Here is a 21,301-nt window from a genome sequence, read left to right as displayed (position 1 = left end):
GGCCCCGTAGGTGGGTGTCAATGCAAGCGGGGCAAACTCGCCTCGTTACGCATAGCCGACTCTCCTGGTGTCCCAGGAGGATGTGTCCTGGTGCTTCAGGAATGAGAACAGACAGAAACTGGTTCTGGTCAGGGGCTCTGCTCCTGGTACTCGTGTCCCAGTGCTCTCTGGCAGTGGAAAGACGTTATTACATTGCAGCGGTTCTAACGGAATGGGATTACTATGGAGATCAAAGGTAAAGGCAATCCGTTTTCTCTTTCTCTTCCTCCCCTGGTATCTCTGACGCGCGTACCAGAGAGAGCTGGGAAAGTATCCAGAATACGAAAGAAAACTCCGGCACGAAGCAAAGACTTTATTCTACACGGTACAGAATTTGGAAATTGAATGTTTTAACTGTTGGCATGTGTTTATTGTTCTAGTAGTAAGCTGCACTTTCTGATTTTTATTGATCAAAACAGTAAGCACTGCGTCTATCCTCGGTTCACCTGCGCAACAAAACTTGCAACATTTATATTTTGTGGTTATGGATTGGTGTTGTAGAGTAGTTACAGAATTTAACATATGTTGAATGTATTGGCATTTTAAATTTTTCTGATAAACGATGATTGTGATAGAAACAGACTGACATGTTGAAACCAAATATGTTGAAATCCTATTTCATATAATATGCAAGTGTTTTAATTTTTCTAAAAAAACAGTATTTTTTTCCCCATTCAGGAGTATCCGTGCTTCATAATATCTCTATGTGGGTCCAAAATGACACATCTGTATTCTACCCTTGACTCCACACCTGGGTTTTACAGTCCTGGTCTTTGAGGGCCAGTGTGTCTCTGGGTTTTTTATTCAAACTCAGCTCTTAAGGAGCTAAATCAGCTGGTTCCTGGGTTGAACTGGACCAGTGCATCAGTTTCTCTCAGCTCTTAAGATGCTGCTGCCTTAGGCAGATCTTGAAAGCCTGCAGAGTCCGGCCGTCCAAGACAAGGACTGGACAGCCCTGCTCTAAACACTACTTTCTTTTCCTTCTGTTCTTTTAGGGGAGGCCAGACTTACAAGAAGGTGGTTTTCAGGGAATATGATGCTGAATTCAAGCAAGCCAAGCCCCATCCATCTTGGTCAGGTGAGTGCCAGAGGAGACGCAGCCATGCTGCTGGAAGAAACATCTCACCCTGTCCTGGCTATCCACCAATAAATCAATCGATCCATCAATTGATCCATCAATCAATCAGTAATTTTATTTGCTATAATGCACATTGCAACAGTTTACAACAGAGCACTTTACAGATTTGTACAGTGTATTGCGGTTGACCACGTGGGTCAGGGTGCTGACCAGTGAAGTGAAAGTGTTGAAGAATGAATACATTCACTGACAGCTGTTAATGTCTCTTAGTGATGGGAGCTCCATGAGGACGTTCTCAAATCTGCTGCCTGCCATTGCCAGAGCAGAGAATGACTGGCCACATATTCAGTGTAATACGGACACAGAAACAAAAACTAAAAGCCATCTCTGTCATACTGTTGATACTGTTGTTACATAGATAAGCAAAGCATCCCAGCTCATGAAAGCTGTCTCGTCCTTCCGGAAATAGCGGGATAAGATCCTTGGATCAATAAGTTATTGGGAACCCAGAGGATCAGATGGACAGAAGGGCCTCTTAGCACTAGAATAATCATCCTCATTTTTCAGGGCTGCTGGGTCCCACTCTGCGTGGAGAGGTGGGGGATGTCATTGTGGTCACCTTCAGGAACATGGCTGACCGGACCTACAGCCTCCACCCACATGGCATAGAGTACGGGAAACAGTCCGAGGGTACGTGCCTGTGTCTCAGTCTCATTGCAGGTGGGGTGGTGCTGTTGTGATCTTGAAATGCACTGTATCAGCACAACAGTGAAAAGGGCATTGAATGGGGATTTTGCACTACTTCAATGTTGTGAAGAAAACCAACTGCAAGGCGGGAGATTATTATTACTGTATGTATGTATGCCTTTGTTTCTTTGCAAATCGGAAGCTCTTATCCAAGATGATCTGAAATACATCTGTGAAATCAACTTGGCCTCGTACAGCAAATTATATTTATAGCAATGATCATGGTCAAACGACAAACTGAAAGTGAAGAATGAAGCCAGCACAAGCAGACCAAGCATTGCAAACGCTGTGCCAAGCAAAATGAAGCAGAATTAACAACTACAGTCAGCATTGTCCGTTTTTAAAATAAAAAGTTATGATCTTGCAACTGTATGGAAGGAAGAGATGTGAGACCCATTCCCTCCACAATTTATATATTGTTTCTCTTGCTTTTGGACATTACTCATTCCAGTAGGTAAACAAATTGAGAAAAAAGCAAACAGTTGTGTTTGTCTTCTGTAGATAATTTTTAACCAAGACAGATAACTAAAGAGTTTCTCATCAAGTGCAGTCTGGGGAACAGATGCACTATCAGTGGTACAGTAGCTTTGTAAGTTCATTACCTTTCAAGCTCTGGAATTGTTCATATTTAGAAACCGGTTGGAAATTAAGTACAATTTCTGCAGGTAAAAGCTTAGAGCAGCTACAGTAAATTACTGTACTAGCTTGTGGACTAACCAGCTATCTTATTATTGTGACTAAACTACTCTTCTGTATCTATCTGTGACCCGATGATTCAGCTGTGAGGAAACCCTGCGTGTGTCCTACGTAGGTTACTGACGCAGCTCTCAAGAGTCCTAAACCATAATGCATGAGATTTTCCATTTAAAATTGCGATAGCATTCTATTTGAATCGATGGTCACTTTTTTCATGTTTAAAAACACAAGCTAATTAACACTGGAAAATTAACTGAATCATGAGTCTCTAAATAACAATTATAAAATTATACTTTTGTTAACTTAATTTTTTTAGTCAACCTAGACCCAGTGCAAATGCATGTGATTTTCAAGATTTTGGTCTTTATACAGTACATGAGACTTGAGAACTTTGTGATTATGTGCCATTTGCTTCTAGCTGGCAAATGATCTTGCAGTGTATTACTACAAGATAGTATTTCAATATGGACTCTCGTGTACATTTTGTCAGTCCGCCTGGCCTGTGTACTCCTGCAGGAAACCATGTATGCTTGGTAGAGCATGTAATACATCATTATCAGTTTATTGTTGTAAATTTATTTTAATTCTATTGAATTTTAATTGTATGTACAAGGGACTTTGGTACTTTTCTTTATCAGTTGTACATACTGTACACATTTCTCACAGACATCTCAGAGAGCACCTGTACCAGCCTTGACTTACAAATGAAACCCTTTAAAGTTCACACCAGTCACTGATGATCCACATCAAACCTTCTGTCAACTCAAAATGATTTTTTGGCACCTAAATTTGGAAAGCTGGTTTGGTCTCTCCCCTCAGTATGCTGAAAATCAGTAACATATCATTCAAAGCCATGGTTGGAAGAAAGCTGCTAGTAAAATGTGCTTAGTTTACATTGAATCTGGATCTGAGGTTACTGAAAATCTAATCAGATAAAGGCGTCCAGTTAGAGCATGGACTGGGAACTATAATCAACACTGGTTTTAATGGGATTCCCCAACTGGCACACAGTTGTCCAATTTCTGCTAAATTTGGTTGAGTCTGATGTCAGCTCACGGTGTGCTCAGCTTGCACCTGAGATCATAAAAAAAGAAGAAAGTTTTCAAATAGAAGGGTGTCATGCCGATCCTTTAGGCTTATTTAGTGGCTAGAATCTATCTGATCCAAGGATCTCAATCCAGTTTATCATTTTCAGAAACACGGCTGGGTAGGGTTAGGATAAGGGTTGAGGTCAAGGTTTGTTCCACACTCCCACAGCCTTTTGTGTAAAGAAGTGCCTCTTGTCCTCACTGGTGACCCTGGTTCACAAAAGAACATCAGAAAGGTTGAAAACAAGAGGACATATAGACCATCCAGTTCATTTAGTTTTTACTAGCTTTTTGTCAAAGGATCCAGCCGTATGCTGATAAAATACTTTTATCAGACTCCCCCACAAACCTCTCTATTCATGACTACAGTATAAAGATTGAATTACATTAACCTATCAAAGTGGGACTTTACATTAACCTGGGATGAGATCACTTTATTGGCCACATACAATTTATTGTATTAGGAATTAGTCTTTTCTTATACCCCAACTTGCTCTCCATGAGACAAACAGGCAGGGAGAGAAGTTTGGGGTCAGAGCGCAGGGTCAGCCATTTATACAGCACCCCTGGAGCAGTTGGGGTTTAGGTCTTTTGCTCAGGGCCCCATTGGAGTAGGATTCCTCTGCCAGCTGCAGGATTTGAACCAGCAACCTTCCAGCCACAGGCGCAGATCCTTAGCCATAGTGCCCGAATGTGTCTGGTTGCTCTTCTCTGGCCTTCCAGATCAGCAGTCATTTTTTTCTTACATACAGTGGTTGTTGACATGATATACAGTATTCTAAATGAGATCTGTCTGGAGCAAATTAAACATAGCATCCCTTAATTTCAATTCCACACTTTTAACTATGCATCCTTACATTCTGTGCCTGTCTTATTGCATACCCACATTGCACAGAAGATATAAATGTTGAGTCAACATAAGCACCTACTGTACGTTTCTTGCTGTTCTAGAAACTTTTCGGGTTCTCTATTTCCCATCTTATATTTCTAGTTGATATTTCTGCTCCTTGCATGTACCGCTCTGCACTTGTCCACAAGAAGAGCTACACCTTTGGCCCCTTGTGACTTATCTGTTCTTGTCAGAGAAAGTGAATGTCCACAGTGCACCTGTGTGCTGCCTCACGCTCTCCTGTACTTGTCCAAGAGACATGAGGTGCGTTGCTGAAGAGACTGGGGGCGATTGGCAAGGGCTGCTGGCTCAGAAATAAAAAAAATAATAATATAGTATCATGCCTTGACCTTTAATTACGTTTTGGGGGTAGTTCTAACTAAGAGTGGATGTTCCTTGTGGCTTAAACGTGCTGTGAAATTTCAACTCCTTAGGATCTCTCTACTTTGACAACACCTCCCTGTTTGAGAAGAAGGATGACGTAGTGAATCCGGGTGGGGAGCACAAGTACATCTGGGAGGTCACCAAGGAGATTGCGCCCACAATGGATGACCCGCCGTGTCTCACTTACACCTACTTCTCCCATGTCAACCTGGTCAAGGACTTCAACTCCGGGCTGATTGGGGCCCTGCTCATTTGTAAAGAAGGTAACGTGACAGCTCTGTCTCTGATAGGCAAATCCCACTGCCTGACCTGCGTTCACATTATTGTGGTGATAATTGAACCTTTGGAGCTCTGTGTCTTGAGCGCCCCAGTGAACCAAGGTGTACAGGTTTAGGTTGTCACAACCCCTGATAAATGAGTCATGCACCCAAATAATAATAAAAGAAATATTTGGGTAGCTGCGTCATCATGCTTAGTCTGCAAAGGAACAAGTAATAGGTTGCTGAATTCCACACCTGAAGAAGGCTTCATAGCCAGAACTTTGTGTTTTCTCTCTTCTCTTTTCAGCAAAGAATAAACCTAATACTTGTTCCTTTGCATGGAAGAAATATGACAGGCTTGTGTATAAGCAAATCTAAAAGAAGAGGAGAGGGAAGTTAGCATTGTGCACAGACTATGAGAATCCTAGTAAAAGGCTGTATGAAGCAAGGAAAACCCAAATGAGCAGGGACCATTTAAGCTTCTAATGTATCTGAAAACATGACTGCAGCAGGATTCAAAGCTTTTGGAGTTTTGTAAGATACCTCATTTACATTGCCAGCTTCCCTGCAGAAACAGATGCCACTTCAGGTGTGGTAGCTCTATAGGCTGGCTCATGTTGCTTCTGAGGGAGTTTCAGAAGAAGGAATGTCCCAGTAAGCAATGCTCGTTAATAATAATGATTACTTGGGATTATCAGGAGGCCATGATAAAGACCAGGGGAAAATTTGACCTGCATGCTGGGATAACACCCCTTTTAAGGGACAGAGATCCTGAAGGATGTTTTGAAGACTGATTCCCCATTAAACAGAATCTCCTTCTGTTCTTCACAATACTCCAGGGAGCCTCAGTGACACTGGCAAGCAGATCTCTTTTGACCAGGAACATGTGCTCCTTTTTGGTGTATTTGATGAAAGTAAGAGCTGGTACAGGACAGAGGAGGCAGAGCCTGCTGGTCCAATCAAGTACTCCATCAATGGCTATATCAATGGATCACTGCCAGGTAAGGACACCACCACAAACAGCCCTGATCTCTGATTTCATACGGCAAGCCGTGTCTTAGTAAAGACTTCCTAATGCAAGTAATTTCCAATTACATTTCTCAGATATACAGTAGTATTGCAGTATTTTAGGATTCTTTATTGGGGGTTTTATTGGTTTTAAAAGCTCATGTATTAGCAGATTATCACCAGGAGTCTTGTGGTCCACTCTTGGTCACATGTTGCCAGGGCTGGGTATTGAGTATACTCACAGCACAGTCCCCTGGTCTTGCCTGGCGTCTGTCAGCTAGCAGTTCAATCAGCCAGACTTGCCTCGTTCTTGCAGTTTGTTTTAGGTCTCCTGCACAGCATAAGTATGGAAAAATAGCTTCTGACAGACATTGGACATTAAATTCAAACAGCTTCACTGGTATCACTGGTATCGCTAATCCATTGCACTATTACCAATGCAAGTGAGCAATCCTCGTCTTCCTCCTGCTGGTGCCCAGCTGGGCTGACTGACAGTTGGCACTTCCAAACTGCTGCTTCCCCTGGATGGCTATTAAAAGACAGCAAACAAAAGCAAGTTAAAGATATGTGTTCCTGCAGAAATGTGTTTTGTCCCCGGGGCTCTGTGAGATGTGCTGGCAAGTGAAGAGGCAGTAGATGTGATCCATCTTAGATCACTGTGAAAGCAAAGGATAATTAGTAATAATCCTATTAGTACATGCATTTGTCCAGAACAGTGGTTCTCAAACTGTGGTACGAACCTGCAGTGGTACGCAGATGCCGCCAGGTGGTACACCACATGACCCTGGAACTGTGTTGTGTGCGCTGAAAAATCGGGATGGGTTTTCATATTTTCTATTTTAAGACGTATCGAATATGCAGCCTACGTACTACGATACAGCGCACGCTAATACTTGAGTGGACAGAGCTACAATGTAATTCTATACCATTCTATAGGAATGCACGCTATGAACATAAGTGAACAATTGTATTTAAAAAAACATATCTCCAGCAAATAGGGAGGTAAGAGAATGGCATTGTTTGAAACTCACGCACAATGTTGTAAATACAGGAATGCACAGGAAAGCGTGATAGATAACAGAAAAATATTAAAGAACTGTTCTAGGTTAATTTGAGAAAAATACACCGAGCATCTCTTGTGTTTCGCTCCCATGCGTATGAAATAAAAACTTTTTAACTTCTGAGACAGACTCCTGAAACGGAAACGGGGAAAAATGCAAGCTTGCGGATTGCTAAAGCAGGTAAGCCCCACACTATTTTTGAAGAACCTTATTTACCATTGGCAAAAGAGCTGACACGTATTATGTGTGGAGAAAAAGCTGCTAAACAGCTCGACCTGCTGCCCCCTCTGAAAGACACAGTCACTCATAGAATTATTGAAATGGCGGATGATATAAAAAGTACGCTGATAGAGCGCGTTAAGATGAGCAGATGTTTTTCACTGCAATTAGATGAGTCTGTAGTCGATTTGGCCAATTTGCTCGATACGTTAGATATGAGTTTGAGGGCGTCCCGTGAGGACTTTCTGTTCTGTAAGCCGCTACCAACAGGAACTACAGGAGAGCAAATATTTCAGCTTCTGAATGAATTTATCGAAGAGAATGGCCTCGACTGGATAAAATGCATTGGAGTTTGTAGAGACGGTGCTAGAGCAATGACAAGCCGAAACAGCGGTGTAGTTGCACGAATTAGAGAGGTTGCTCCAGAAATTAATGGGTGCATTGCAACATCCACCGTGAGACCTTTGCCGTCAAGAAAATGCCTGAAGATTTAAAATCTGTTAGACTCTGTTGTGAATTGTATCAAGGCTCAAAAAATGAATTCACATTTGCTTTGCTCGACTAAACAGGCAAACCCCTCTCACTGAAATGGTGCTTTTTTATTGTTTATTTTTATTTGTTGTTGTTCCTGCTTTTTTTCTGTAAAGGGCTTTGAGAAGCCACTTATAGGCGCTATATCAAATAAAGTAATAATATGTATTATACTGTATGTGTGTGTGAGTGTGTGCGCACACGCACGCTCATGTTGGTCATATTGACTACATGTTGACTTGTAGGTGGTACTTGGATGCTTTGATTTGATCAGGGGTGGTACAGTACTTGGTCCAAAAAGTTTGAGAACCACTGGTCCAGAACAACTTGCAGATACTCAGGGGTGAATGACCCATTAAACAGCTGCTGGTGAGATAACAGCATAGGCCAGGCAAAAGGAGGTTAAGTATGTTGCTTAGGGTAACTTGCAATGAAACAGTGCTCAATGACCAATCCTCCTGAATGATCCTTTCAACCTGAGCCCCAGGTGATACAGAATGTACTACAACAAACTGTTTCCACCAATGTTGTGATTCCACATTTAATACGTTTTCTGTTTTCTCTGACCCACTCTCTGACCTACTCTGATTGTTCTCTTGCTTCTCCCAGATTTGAAGATCTGTGCCTACGACCATGTGAGCTGGCACCTGGTGGGGATGAGCTCCGAGCCGGAGCTCTTCTCCATCCATTTCAATGGGCAGGTCCTGCAGCAGAAGGGGCACAAGCTCTCCACCATCGATCTCGTCGCCTCCTCCTGCACCTCAGCCAACATGACCGCCATGCACGCGGGGGTCTGGCTGCTGTCCTCGAAAATCTTTAAGCACCTAGAGGGTAAGGCGCTCAGCTGGGCCCTGACACATGTTTTAGATGTTATGGTTCCATATCTTCGCTGCCAGAGGATGCCTCACTCACTGGTTGCTGGCCTACCTGCGCAGCTGCATTAAGCATCAGCCAATCACTGACCAGTGTACCAAGGACTCCAGCCTCCCTTCCCTGCCTCTTTATTTTCAGTCACATTCAGTCTGGTGTGGGTTCTAATCTATACTTAACCTGTTTTTCCTGATTCGTCTACCCTGTTTCTTCCCTTGTTCCTTTCTCTTGTCCTGTTTCTTGTTCTCCTTTCTTGCATTGTTTTCTCCCTTTCTCCTTTCTGTTTCCCTGCTTTTTGTGTTCTTTTCCCTTGGATTGACTTCCTGGATTCTGAATTTGACCTGCTCTTGTACTTTACCTCTGGTCTTCATCTTCTGGTTACTACTTTTTGCTTCTGGTCTGTTGGTTGCTACACGCTATCCATTTCCTTGGTTGTCTGGCTGTTTAGGCAGCCCTGTACATCATTTAACTGTCAAGACAGACATAAAAGTGGAGAATGGACACCCCCAAAGGACACCTTGATGACCTCTTGAGATCTATTAAACGCTAAGAACAGAATGAACAGGAAACCTCATGTTTGCCACCTTTGTTAAGAAATAATTGGGACCCAATCTGTATTACATGTACTGTATAACTGTAACTGAAAGTGCATTTAAAACTAAGAACTGAATGCCGTTCTTTACCCAAAGAGTAGAAACCAAAAGTCCCTATATTCTTTTTTGTTGTTGTTTTCTTGTTCCTTGGTAAAGGTTTACTGATATTACAGTTGCAGTAATGTTCGGGGTTCACTTTTGCATTTTTTATTTCTGGTTGCCTGTAGCTGGGATGCACGGATACCTGGAGGTGCAATCCTGTGAGAGCAAGGCTCCTATAACACGAAGACTCACAGTCCAGCAGAAACGCCAGAGTAGTGAATGGGTTTACTACATTGCTGCGGAAGAAATAATCTGGGACTATGCACCAAATTTGCCTGGATATGTTGATAGGTAAGAACCAGTCCACAGTAGCTGAAGACAGTACTGCAGCCCCATGCACACGTCTGCTATGATGTCTACATTGTCAGGCTGCCCACTGTGCTTCTAGAATGCAAACAGCAGGGTGTGTGCGTGAGGTGGAGTACAGAAATGGTGTTCCAACACCATGTCCACTTCAAAATAAGCTTGAGAGGTTAGTGCCTGAGCACATGTATCTCAAATTGATGAAGCAGAGCAGTGGGAAAGTCATGCAGAGAGATCCCTTACCCAATATATACAGTACATACTTAACCAAACATAATCATGCTTTTGGGTTTATACATACTGTATACACTCATTGTTTCACGTGTCTGGTAATTTCTCTATGTCATTTCCTTTAAAGTTCGTGTGCTTTAAAGTTTGTGCTTTAAAGTTTTGTGTGATGTATAAACTGTACATTGTACAAGGGGCATGTTACATAATGCAGATTATATTGAAATTCTTATATACTAACCACATTGCGCATTGACATTCATCTTACTGCAGCCATCAAAAAATTACTTAAAGGGCTTCTACTGGGGAAGTTAGTCCAAAAGTTAGATAAATGCAATTTAGCGCAGTAGTAGCAGAGAGAGATAATTAACAAGTCTATGCTCTAACAGAGAAGTACACTGCTTTTCAGGCTTTAAGCAGTGTAAGACTGTCAAAAGCAGATTTTTTTTGGTACCTTTCTCAACCTTTGGTACCTTTCAGGGAGTACAAGTCAAAATATTTGGAACCAAGGGCTGATCGGATTGGCAGGAAGTACAAGAAGGCAGTCTATGTCCAGTATAAGGATGCTAATTTCACGAAAATGGAAGAAGGAGCAAGGAAGAATGAAACTGGAATCCTCGGGCCGGCAGTGAGGGCCCAGATCTGGGATGTAATAAAGGTGATGTGATTTAAGTGTTTTCCCATACTGTATGTCCTGAGCTACACATGATGGTTTCAGAAGACTAAGTCAGTATTTATAATGATAAAGTGCAGCCAAGAAATCAAACAGATGAACATTCACCGACTGTGGAAAAAGCTTCTCAAAAGGTTTGTGATCTTATCTCTTCTAATCCTGTGGTGGAGGCTGCCAGGCTACACTGCTTAATATTTAAAACAGCACTGAGTAGAGACTAAAAGATGAAAGGTCAAGGAAGACTGGGAGAAGTGGGAGAAGGTCGAGTGATCCATTGTCTGTGTTGACAGATTGTGTTCAAGAACAATGCAAGCCGACCATACAGTATTTATCCCCATGGGCTCACCATCAGCAAGTCAGAGGAAGGAGCCAGCTATCCTAAAGACGGCTCAGGTTCGTGCCATTTCATGTTCACCACAAACCTTTGGCTCTGGTTCCAAATCAAGGTGAAACACTCAAACTAAACCTAGGAGGTCCACTTATCTGTCCCTTATTTGGGCCAATTGAATTCTTTTCCACAAGTCTTAAGTTATTGATGATTTAAAGAATCAACTGAGAATTCCTTATAGCCCTCAGGACTAGGAATAGCAGCACTAAAGACATTTTCACAAGGTTCCCTGCAGGGATAGGAATAACTCTGTACTGTAGGTGTCTAAAAGCTGGTCCCTGAAAGGTATGAAAAGAAGGGCATTAAGATAAGATCACTTTATTAGCCATATACAATTTCTTGCATTAGGAATATGTCTTTTTGCACATCCCAGCTTGCTCTCCATGAGACACACAGACAAGGAGAGAAGTTTGGGGTCAGAGCACAGGGTCAGTCATTTATACAGCACCCCTGAAGCAGCTGAGGGTAAGGGCCTTGCTCAGGGGTCCAACAGAGTAGGATTCCTCTGCTGGCCACAGGATTTGAACCAGCAACCTTCCAGGCACAAGCACAGAGCCACCACTCTGCCCCATGAGTATTTCTGTACTGCAGACACAGAGCGGCTGTTGCTCTTAAGTAGCAGATGAAGTGGCCCCTCTCCTACATCTAAAGTGCTTTGAGATCCTTTTTGATGAAATGTGCTACTTACATGCGGGAATGAAGAATTGCTGTCATTGCTAATGGCTTGTCCGGCACTGTGCAGACAATGGCCAGCATGAGGTGAAGCCAGGAGAGACGCACACTTACACATGGAAGGTGACAGAGGAAGATGTGCCGGCACAGAATGACCCACGGTGTCTGACCAGGATGTACCACAGCGCCGTGGACGTGGCCAAAGATATAGCCTCAGGCCTTATCGGGCCACTGCTCATCTGCAAGAGCCAGTCCCTCAACAAAAGAAACATGCAGGTAATCTGAGTCAGTTTACTCCCAGTCTGACCAGCCCTGACACTTCAAACACACTTGCAGCAGTTTTTAGAATCTCTATATATACAGTAGATTTCTGTATAGAAATATTTCTCCTGTTGTATTATGTTTAAACAAGATGATTCTTTTTTTAAATCCACTCGTCCATCTATTTTGTAACCACTTCATATAATATAGGGGTGCGGAGGAGCCAGACCCTATCAAGGCAAGCAGTGGGTTCTTCAAGGCGGGATACACTCTGGATAGGATGCCAGTCCATCTCAGGGTACACACAGCCACAAAAACACACACTCACATCAGGGCCAGTTTTCCCAAAAGCCCATTAACCTCCCAGTATGTCTTTGGACTGTGGGAGGAAGCCAGAGCACCTGGTGGAAACCCACATGAACACAGGGAGAACATGCAAACTCCGCCCCAGGAACTGAACCCAGGGCCCAGGTGGCTCACCAGTGCACCACCACAGAAGGTGGGAGGAGTAGAAGGTATATAGAGAAATCCCATGTGAACATGGGGAGAGCATGCAAACGCCACACAGAAGGTGCCCCCATTCAGACATTAGCAGCGTCAACCACCACGCCAGTATCATGACATCGGTTCAGCTGAGGTTTTGAGGGAACACTCACCTGTCTTTAACAGCTGAAGGCCGATAAGGAGCAGCATGCAGTTCTGGCAGTTCTTGACGAGAACAAAAGTTGGTACATTGAGGAAAACATTAGAAACTACTGCACAGATCCCTCAAAGGTCAACAAAGAAGACCCCAAATTTTATGAATCCAACATTATGCGTTGTAAGTATTTGGGCTTTTTTTTGGTCTTTTTTGTTCTTTGATGTTTCTTTCCTGAAACATATTTCACAGAAGTGGATGGGGCCTTGAAAAAAGGGAGATGAAGTTTTTGTGCCGATAACTGTTTTATAAATATGCGCACAGTTGAGTCCTGTTCTTGTTACTCCACAGTAAGGAGGAGGGTAAATCATGTTGTCATGGAAGAAAATGTATTTTTAGCTTGCTTAGACGGGACAGTTACGTGAAAAAATGCAGTTTTTGCTCTTCCAGGAGGCTTTGTGACCTTATGTATTACAATGCCAATTTAGCCATGACTGATGTTTCACTAGGTTCCTCAGTCTGAATGTAGTGAGAGACTCTGTCCCATTCCTCTCCCAGAGCCTGGACAATCAAGTGCCTGTGCACTGGTGTCTGAGCCCTGGGTGTCACATGTTATTCCCACTCAGCCCACAGATGTACATAGGGGCTGACGTTTGGTGAGTTGGCCGTCCCAGGCACGATAACTCTTACAGTCTCATCTCTCAAGATAGCTGCTCTTACATGAGCAGCATGAGGATGTGTGTTGTCCTGCTGGAATGTTGTCACATCAGGATGGGCCCACAGGAAGGGCAGCAAGTTAGGCCCCAGGTCTTGATGAATGGAGTATCATTCTATATATTTTTCAGAAAACAGACATAGAATAATATGATTATTTTGATGCTCACTATACTATACATATACCTATCACAGGTTGTCTGTAGTCACATTTTCTTCTAGCTCTTTCCTTCATGTTTCAATTTCCACAGCAATAAATGGCTTTGTGTACGACAGTGGACAAGTCCTTGGATTTTGCCACGGAGAGATCGTTACTTGGCACGTGTCAAGTGTCGGGGCACAGGACTACATAGAGACTCTCCACTCCTATGGTCACACGTTTGATCTTTATGATAGAAAAGAAGATGTTCTGAGCCTCTTTCCTATGAGTGGAGAGACCATAGCAATGGACATGGATAAAATAGGTGAGCAATTGTGACACAAGCTATCTCTGGGACTATGGTACAGACCTCAGTAACTCTGGTGAGAGATTATGAGTCAAGACTCAGTAATTCTAGTGAGGGATTATGAGGGATTATAACTTCCAGTCTTCTTTGACCTAACTTCTTTCCTCCGGGGCCTAACGTCCAAGGTGTGGCTCTTTGCTTGCCCTATTTATTATTTATTAACAAAGACATTCCAGTGTCTTGTCTGCCAGGGTTCTGGTTGGCCAATTCAAATCTGTGATTTGCACATCTATCCTTCAGGAATTTATATTGCTGCTATCAGGAGAGACATGATAACAGCAATAAAATGTCCATTATTTAGGAAAACTGTTTTCCCAAACGCATATTAATCAAACTAAGTAATACACACAGGTTTGATATTTAGATGTCTGAATTCTTCAAGATTTGCCCATTAATTTGATACCACCTCTTCATGAAGTAATTGTGGTGCCTTAAATTGTATTTTAATTGAATATTTTGAGTTACCGTTTTGTAAGGGAATGAAGTAGATAATGTGGTAACACATCTGGTACTTCATACACTTTTTTATCCATAAGAAATGATTGACGCTATTTTATTATGTCAGAATAGTGATTTGCTATCAGAATGGGAGGGGTTTGTACCTCATTTCACCACTAGAGGGGTGACCTGATTTTCCAAAGTGGGACTCTCAATTGATGTGGAATTGACAGAATAATCTGTTTTCTAAATTCTAAATCCTTTCAATTCTTTAATGCTTGTTGCAACTACAGTCCTTACTGTTTCAGCTGTTTTAAGACCAAATTATATCTACAGGCTTTTCTGTTATTATTTCAGACATGTCTTGTCGTGACATTCAATGCAGTTGGTTATGTTTCTTATGAGTATAACTATGTGATTCCTTCATTTAATATGACAAGAATGGTAAAATATGGTGTTTGTGGTGCATAGAGTATACAGTATATATGGATGGTTTTAAGGCATAGTTGCACAGTTTCTTGAAACTAAAGTTTAACAAAAATCCTTCCTTGCATTCCTTGCTAAGTAGTGGCCCCAAATTTACAATCTTGTGTCTGGTGTTGGGGAATTTCTTCTCTTGACTTGAGAATCATCAGGCCTACTTTGTTCATGGCTAAATTGTTTTATGGCTGTGTCTGTGCAACTCTTATCTTGAGAGAGAGGTTCACTGATCTTCTAGCCTTTGTGGAATCACAAAGAATACAAATGCCCCATTAAGCAGGCATGTTCCAACCTGAGAATGCATGCAGGCTTACTTGTTAGCAAGAAATGAGTACACACCGTAATATCAGATAGTACAGTGCCTTGCGAAAGTATTCGGCCCCCTTGAACTTTTCAACCTTTTGCCACATTTCAGGCTTCAAACATAAAGATATAATTTTTTTATTTTATGTGAAGAATCACCAACAAGTGGGACACAATTGTGAAGTGGAACGAAATCTATTGGATTTTTGAAACTTTTTTAACTAACAAAAAAATGAAAAGTGGGGCGTGCAAAATTATTCGGCCCCCTTGCGTTAATACTTTGTAGAGCCACCTTTTGCTGCGATTACAGCTGCAAGTCGCTTGGGGTATGTCTCTATCAGTTTTGCACATCGAGAGACTGAAATTCTTGCCCATTCTTCCTTGCAAAACAGCTCGAGCTCAGTGAGGTTGGATGGAGAGCGTTTGTGAACAGCAGTTTTCAGCTCTTTCCACAGATTCTCGATTGGATTCAGGTCTGGACTTTGACTTGGCCATTCAAACACCTGGATACGTTTATTTGTGAACCATTCCTTTGTAGATTTTGCTGTATGTTTGGGATCATTGTCTTGTTGGAATATAAATCTCCGTCCCAGTTTCAGGTCTTTTGCAGACTCCAACAGGTTTTCATCCAGAATGGTCCTGTATTTGGCTGCATCCATCTTCCCCTCAATTTTAACCATCTTCCCTGTCCCTGCTGAAGAAAAGCAGGCCCAAACCATGATGCTGCCACCACCATGTTTGACAGTGGGGATGGTGTGTTGAGGGTGATGAGCTGTGTTGCTTTTACGCCAAACATATCGTTTTGCATTGTGGCCAAAAAGTTCGATTTTGGTTTCATCTGACCAGAGCACCTTCTTCCACATGTTTGGGGTGTCTCCCAGGTGGCTTGTGGCAAACTTTAGACGAGACTTTTTATGGATATCTTTGAGAAATGGCTTTCTTCTTGCCACTCTTCCATAAAGGCCAGATTTGTGCAGTGTAAGACTGATTGTTGTCCTATGGACAGACTCTCCCACCTCAGCTGTAGTTCTCTGCAGTTCATCCAGAGTGATCATGGGCCTCTTGGCTGCATCTCTGATCAGTCTTCTCCTTGTCTGAGCTGAAAGTTTAGAGGGACGGCCAGGTCTTGGTAGATTTGCAGTGGTCTGATACTCCTTCCATTTCAAGATGATCGCTTGCACAGTGCTCCTTGGGATGTTTGAAGCTTGGGAAATCTTTTTGTATCCAAATCCGGCTTTAAACTTCTCCACAACAGTATTACGGACCTGCCTGGTGTGTTCCTTGGTCTTCATGATGCTCTTTGCGCTTTCAACAGAACCTTGAGACTATCACAGAGCAGGTGCATTTATACAGAGACTTGATTACACACAGGTGGATTCTATTTATCACCATCAGTCAGTTAGGACAACATTGGATCATTCAGAGATCCTCGCTGAACTTCTGGAGTGAGTTTGCTGCACTGAAAGTAAAGGGGCCGAATAATTTTGCACGCCCCACTTTTCATTTTTTTATTAGTTAAAAAAGTTTCAAAAATCCAATAGATTTCGTTCCACTTCACAATTGTGTCCCACTTGTTGGTGATTCTTCACATAAAATAAAAAATTTATATCTTTATGTTTGAAGCCTGAAATGTGGCAAAAGGTTGAAAAGTTCAAGGGGGCCGAATACTTTCGCAAGGCACTGTATGACTTAAAAACTGTACTACCTTTAATTTAATAGAATTGCATTGGCGGGTGATTAATGTTAATGTAATGTAATATTAATGGTCTTGCTTGCTGTGCTGCTTCATTCAAGATGCTGAGTAGGCTTCTTGAAAAACCTGAAAAGAATCAAACTGATTTGGATAACCCTGGTCCATAAATGGTGTTTGTTCTTCTTACAGGACACTGGCTTTTGGCATCTTTAAACGCCCATTACAGTAACAAGGGAATGAGGCTAAAGTTCAAAGATCTTGAATGCATTAATGACTCTTCTGATGAGTGGGAAACTGATAGTGAACCATCAGACATACTTCTGTGGGAACCCGAGGAATGGGTAGTTGACACAAAAACTGAAATTCTAGAACCAAAGGAATATACAAACACGGATGACCCAGAAACAGATTACTGGATTTCTCAGCTTCAAATTCGGTCACTCAGAAACAAATCTCAGGGACTTGTAGCTGAGGAAGACCTGCTTGATCTGTCTTCGGTGCTTAGAGAGGGTGATGAGACTAACATAACAGAGCATCAAAGAACAGGAGCTGTTCCTGGAGATTTTAAAACCTCTGCAGAGGGAAACACGACAGAAAGTCAAAGGACATCAGTTGAAGACTCATTTTATATTTTTTCTGGTCCTGGAGATTATAATCAGACTTTAACAAGAAATAACATGACAGAGAGTCAAAGAGCCTCAGTTGAAGACTCATTTGATATTTCTTCTGGTCCTGGAGATTATAATCAGACCTCAGCAGGAGGAAACATTACAGAGAGTCAAAGACCATCAGTTGAAGACTCATTTGATATTTCTTCTGGTACTGGAGATTATATTCAGACCTCAACAAGAACAAACATGACAGAGAGTCAAAGAGCCTCAGTTGAAGACTCATTTGATATTTCTTCTGGTCGTGGAGATTATAATCAGACTTTAGCAGGAGGAAACAAGAAAGAGAGTAAAAGAGCATCAACTGAAGAAGACTTGTTTGATATTTCATCTAGACCTCAAGATTATAATCAAACCTTGTCCAGAGAAAATTTGAACCAAACATCATTGGCTCAGAAAGACATCTTAGAACTCTCTTCTGGACTCAAGGATTATAACCAGACGTTATCAGGAAAAAAACAAACTATTTTAGCTGCAGCTACATTACAGAATAATACTAACCCTGAGCAAGCAGATAATGAGGACCTTGAGTTCACTGAACTGCCACTACTTGAGGGACCCATAGAGGAAAGCAGAAATAACTCAAAAGCAATCTTGGTGAACACAACAATGACAGAAGAGTTTGATTTAAAAAACAAAGAAGTTGAAATGTCTACTGTAAAACCAGAAACACTGTGGTCAGGTCTTCAAGAAATTAATCTTCCTGATCCCATTTCCCTCTCTGAAGAAAATGCAACAGACATCCAGGAAAATGAAACAGGAGTGCCGGTTCCGAAGAGTAACTGGACATTGGAAATGGTAAGTGCTCAGATGGAGGAGACAGGAGAGCTTGTGGAAAGCCAGTTCCAAAATTATTCTGCCTCACAGTGGGAGGAGGTACAGAAAGAAAGCGTGCAAAGCTCAAAAATGGACAATGTATCATCTGGGGATTCCGATATTGCAACATCCAATAAAGACATGTTTGTTTATTCTGTCAGTCTCTCAAACAAATGGACTAGTGATAGATCTAGTGAATCAAAGAGCAAAAGTGATGCTGATTTTGTCTTGCTGGATAGTGGCACTGTGGAAATTCTTTTGGATAATACTAAGAATCCTGCAAACATACAGGACACTGACATCCAATACAGCATTCTGTCTCCCAAAGCTGCTGGTAATGGAGAAGATCAGAACAATATCACAGACTTTTCAAGTTCCACAATAGATCAAAATGGGAAAAATGCAAATATGAATTTATTCAATGCAAGCCGTTTGAAGGACTTGAATTTTACTGGCTCCACTGAATTTGGGAAGGACACTGTTGCCACTTTACCAAACCAAACATTGGAAACAAACACTCATTCTGAAGAAGGAAACCTCTGGGTCCTTCCACCATCTAGTTTGCCTCAAGACCCCAAAGATGTTTTTAATGGAACCGATGTCCATAGAATGGAGGACCAGTCATCTGATACACAGCCAGCCAGTACAGGCAATGAGACCTCTCCAGGAGTATCTTCACCGGCTTTAGAAACTGGTCCAAACGTAACAACAGTAAACCTTGGGTTTGAACACTGGAATGCACCAGATCCAGTGAGCTCAGAGAGCGAAGAGGACATTCCCTCTGCAGAGTTTGATGAGCACTTGAACACAACCCCATCTCCAGGTACTGTAAATGAGTCCTCTTCAGATACCCACATTACGTTTTCTTTAATCAGAGAACACACAGAAGACAGCTTGAGCACGTGGACTTCCCCAACACCCCCCAGTAACTCGACAGAAACTCTTAACCCACATGACTTGGACTACGATGGACATTCAGAAGAGGACAAGTCTTCTTCCAGGGGAAATGCAGGAAATGTACTGATCTGCCTGAAGAACACGAGTACGCAAGGCATTCTCACTACTTCTCTGGATCCCTCAAAGAGACACTGGGGTTACGAGGGAAAACATCAAAGTGTGCCCGTGAAGGTCCCATCTCACATAACAAAATACATGCACAATGAATCAACAGCTGGACAAGACCACAAAACCAAAATTAAACCTCAGAGCCAGAGACGCAGGAAAAAGGATGGGGTCAAAGTTAAAAGAAGGAGGAAAACAAAGCCTGAATCCAGGAGTAGTGTCATCTCCCCAAGAGGACACAAGCCCCAGACTGCTGGCCCCAGATCGTTTGGGCCGGTCAAGAGTGAAGACGATTTGAACGAACGAGCCATCGTCATAGGGGTGCCACGGAGAGATTTCGACGACTATGAGCTGTACCTCCCACTAGAAAAAGAATACGATGTCGACCAAATGGATGAGACTGCACAGAATCTTGGGAATGCGTATGAGTATGTGGAATATAAGGACCCTTATGCTTCTGCTGCTGACGTGGAAGACATTGATAAAACTGTTAAGTATTACTTGCAAAACAAAGAAGGCAACGTGAGAATCTACTACATAGCTGCAGAGGAAGTCGAATGGGACTATGCTGGCTACAAAGGGCAAAGGTAAGGCAAGAGCATACGTTGTAAAAGGAACCAAATTAACATTTTTCATGGTATCTTTTCACAATCACAGGACTCTTTTACTAAGACAGTGAGATACCATCCATTCACAAAATCTTCTCATCACAGGACATTTTAAATTGACAGCAAGTTCTCTGATCTCTCCGAATAAGCTTTCAATTAGGGTGACTCCTGCACATCATGTCCATTGTTCTACAAAATGTGAGGAGCAAGTTGTTCTCAGGTGTTTTTATGTAAAAGTACATCTATACAGAATTAGACCTGATTAGATCTGAGGAAACAGATCTACTGTTTATTATTGTCAATTAATTATTTGGCGCTGCAAGTGGTGCAGTTTTGAGTGATTATGCCCCTACAGACTGTTAAGTACCACAGGCTTTGCGGAACCTGACAGATGTTCTGCATAGGTCCAATGAAATGGTATTCAATATAGAATTAGATCTTGAAAAGACATTATTTTTATTTATATATCATTTTTTATACCCAAGGATCCGAATGCACTTTACACTTCATCATTCTTCTAGGTGACACAAAGCTGCTACTGTGTTCAAACCAGATGGAGAGCTGTAATTTGATTCACCAATTGTATTAAGAGGGAACTTTAACAACGAATCGTACAAGGTTAACAAGGAAAGTTGAAAATGAAATTTCGACTGGATACTAGAATCAACACCCCAACTCTTAAAACCCAGATGTTCCCAACCAGGTAGTCAGGACCTTGGTTTGACATACAGTCTGAAGAATAACACCTCCTATAACACACTGTCCCTAGTCAGTAGACTAGGAAATTGGTTTGGACTGTTAGCTCCAAAGCAAAGCGTGCCCCGTAATGGTCCACCAACACCACTTACAGCAGCAAGCAGGTTTTCGTTAGAGGTCTCCTCTCTCAGAACAAACCAGGCCAAGGCTTGATTAACCGTTGAGATCTGGTGAATCTGCAGGTTAGTAAGTGGTTATGCTGCAGAACAGAACAGAACAACAGTAACACATTCAATGTTTTAAGCATTATTGCATTGCTATAGTGAGTTACTTGATCAATTTTGAACTGTTAACCTTGTTTTCTGTGCCTTCTACAGGAGCGTGGCCTGGTCATACTGTGCTACTCAATATTTTTACCATACTTTCTAATACTCTGCCTTGTGTAGTAAGAGCAGTGTCACATAGCATAGTAATAGTAAATAGTATAGTAAATACCAGCATAGTATTTATTATAGTATTTAGCAAAGTATTTACATAGTGTCACTAGCATAGTAAACGTTTTCCTATCTACTCCGATACTCGGTTTGCAG

At 42.0% G+C, this 21,301-nt stretch overlaps 1 protein-coding gene across 1 annotated transcript in view; it reads left to right on the top strand.

Annotated features, from left to right (window-relative positions):
* The window catches only part of f5 (coagulation factor V), a 36,535-nt gene continuing 15,234 nt past the window's right edge, over positions 1-21,301 (top strand). The window contains exons 1-13 of the mRNA XM_015363526.2: positions 1-235; positions 1,035-1,117; positions 1,685-1,807; positions 4,972-5,184; positions 6,021-6,182; positions 8,610-8,831; positions 9,691-9,856; positions 10,577-10,754; positions 11,060-11,162; positions 11,900-12,105; positions 12,760-12,910; positions 13,693-13,905; positions 17,051-19,994. Coding sequence (XP_015219012.1) covers positions 21-235; positions 1,035-1,117; positions 1,685-1,807; positions 4,972-5,184; positions 6,021-6,182; positions 8,610-8,831; positions 9,691-9,856; positions 10,577-10,754; positions 11,060-11,162; positions 11,900-12,105; positions 12,760-12,910; positions 13,693-13,905; positions 17,051-19,994 — 4,979 coding nt within the window. The 5' untranslated portion in view covers positions 1-20. The remainder of the gene's footprint in view (positions 236-1,034; positions 1,118-1,684; positions 1,808-4,971; positions 5,185-6,020; positions 6,183-8,609; positions 8,832-9,690; positions 9,857-10,576; positions 10,755-11,059; positions 11,163-11,899; positions 12,106-12,759; positions 12,911-13,692; positions 13,906-17,050; positions 19,995-21,301) is intronic.

The sequence above is a fragment of the Lepisosteus oculatus genome, chromosome 15 (assembly GCF_040954835.1).
Source record: "Lepisosteus oculatus isolate fLepOcu1 chromosome 15, fLepOcu1.hap2, whole genome shotgun sequence".
Lineage (NCBI taxonomy): Eukaryota > Metazoa > Chordata > Actinopteri > Semionotiformes > Lepisosteidae > Lepisosteus > Lepisosteus oculatus.
Note: the sequence above shows the minus strand (reverse complement) of the source record. Positions and strands in the feature narration are given on the sequence as shown.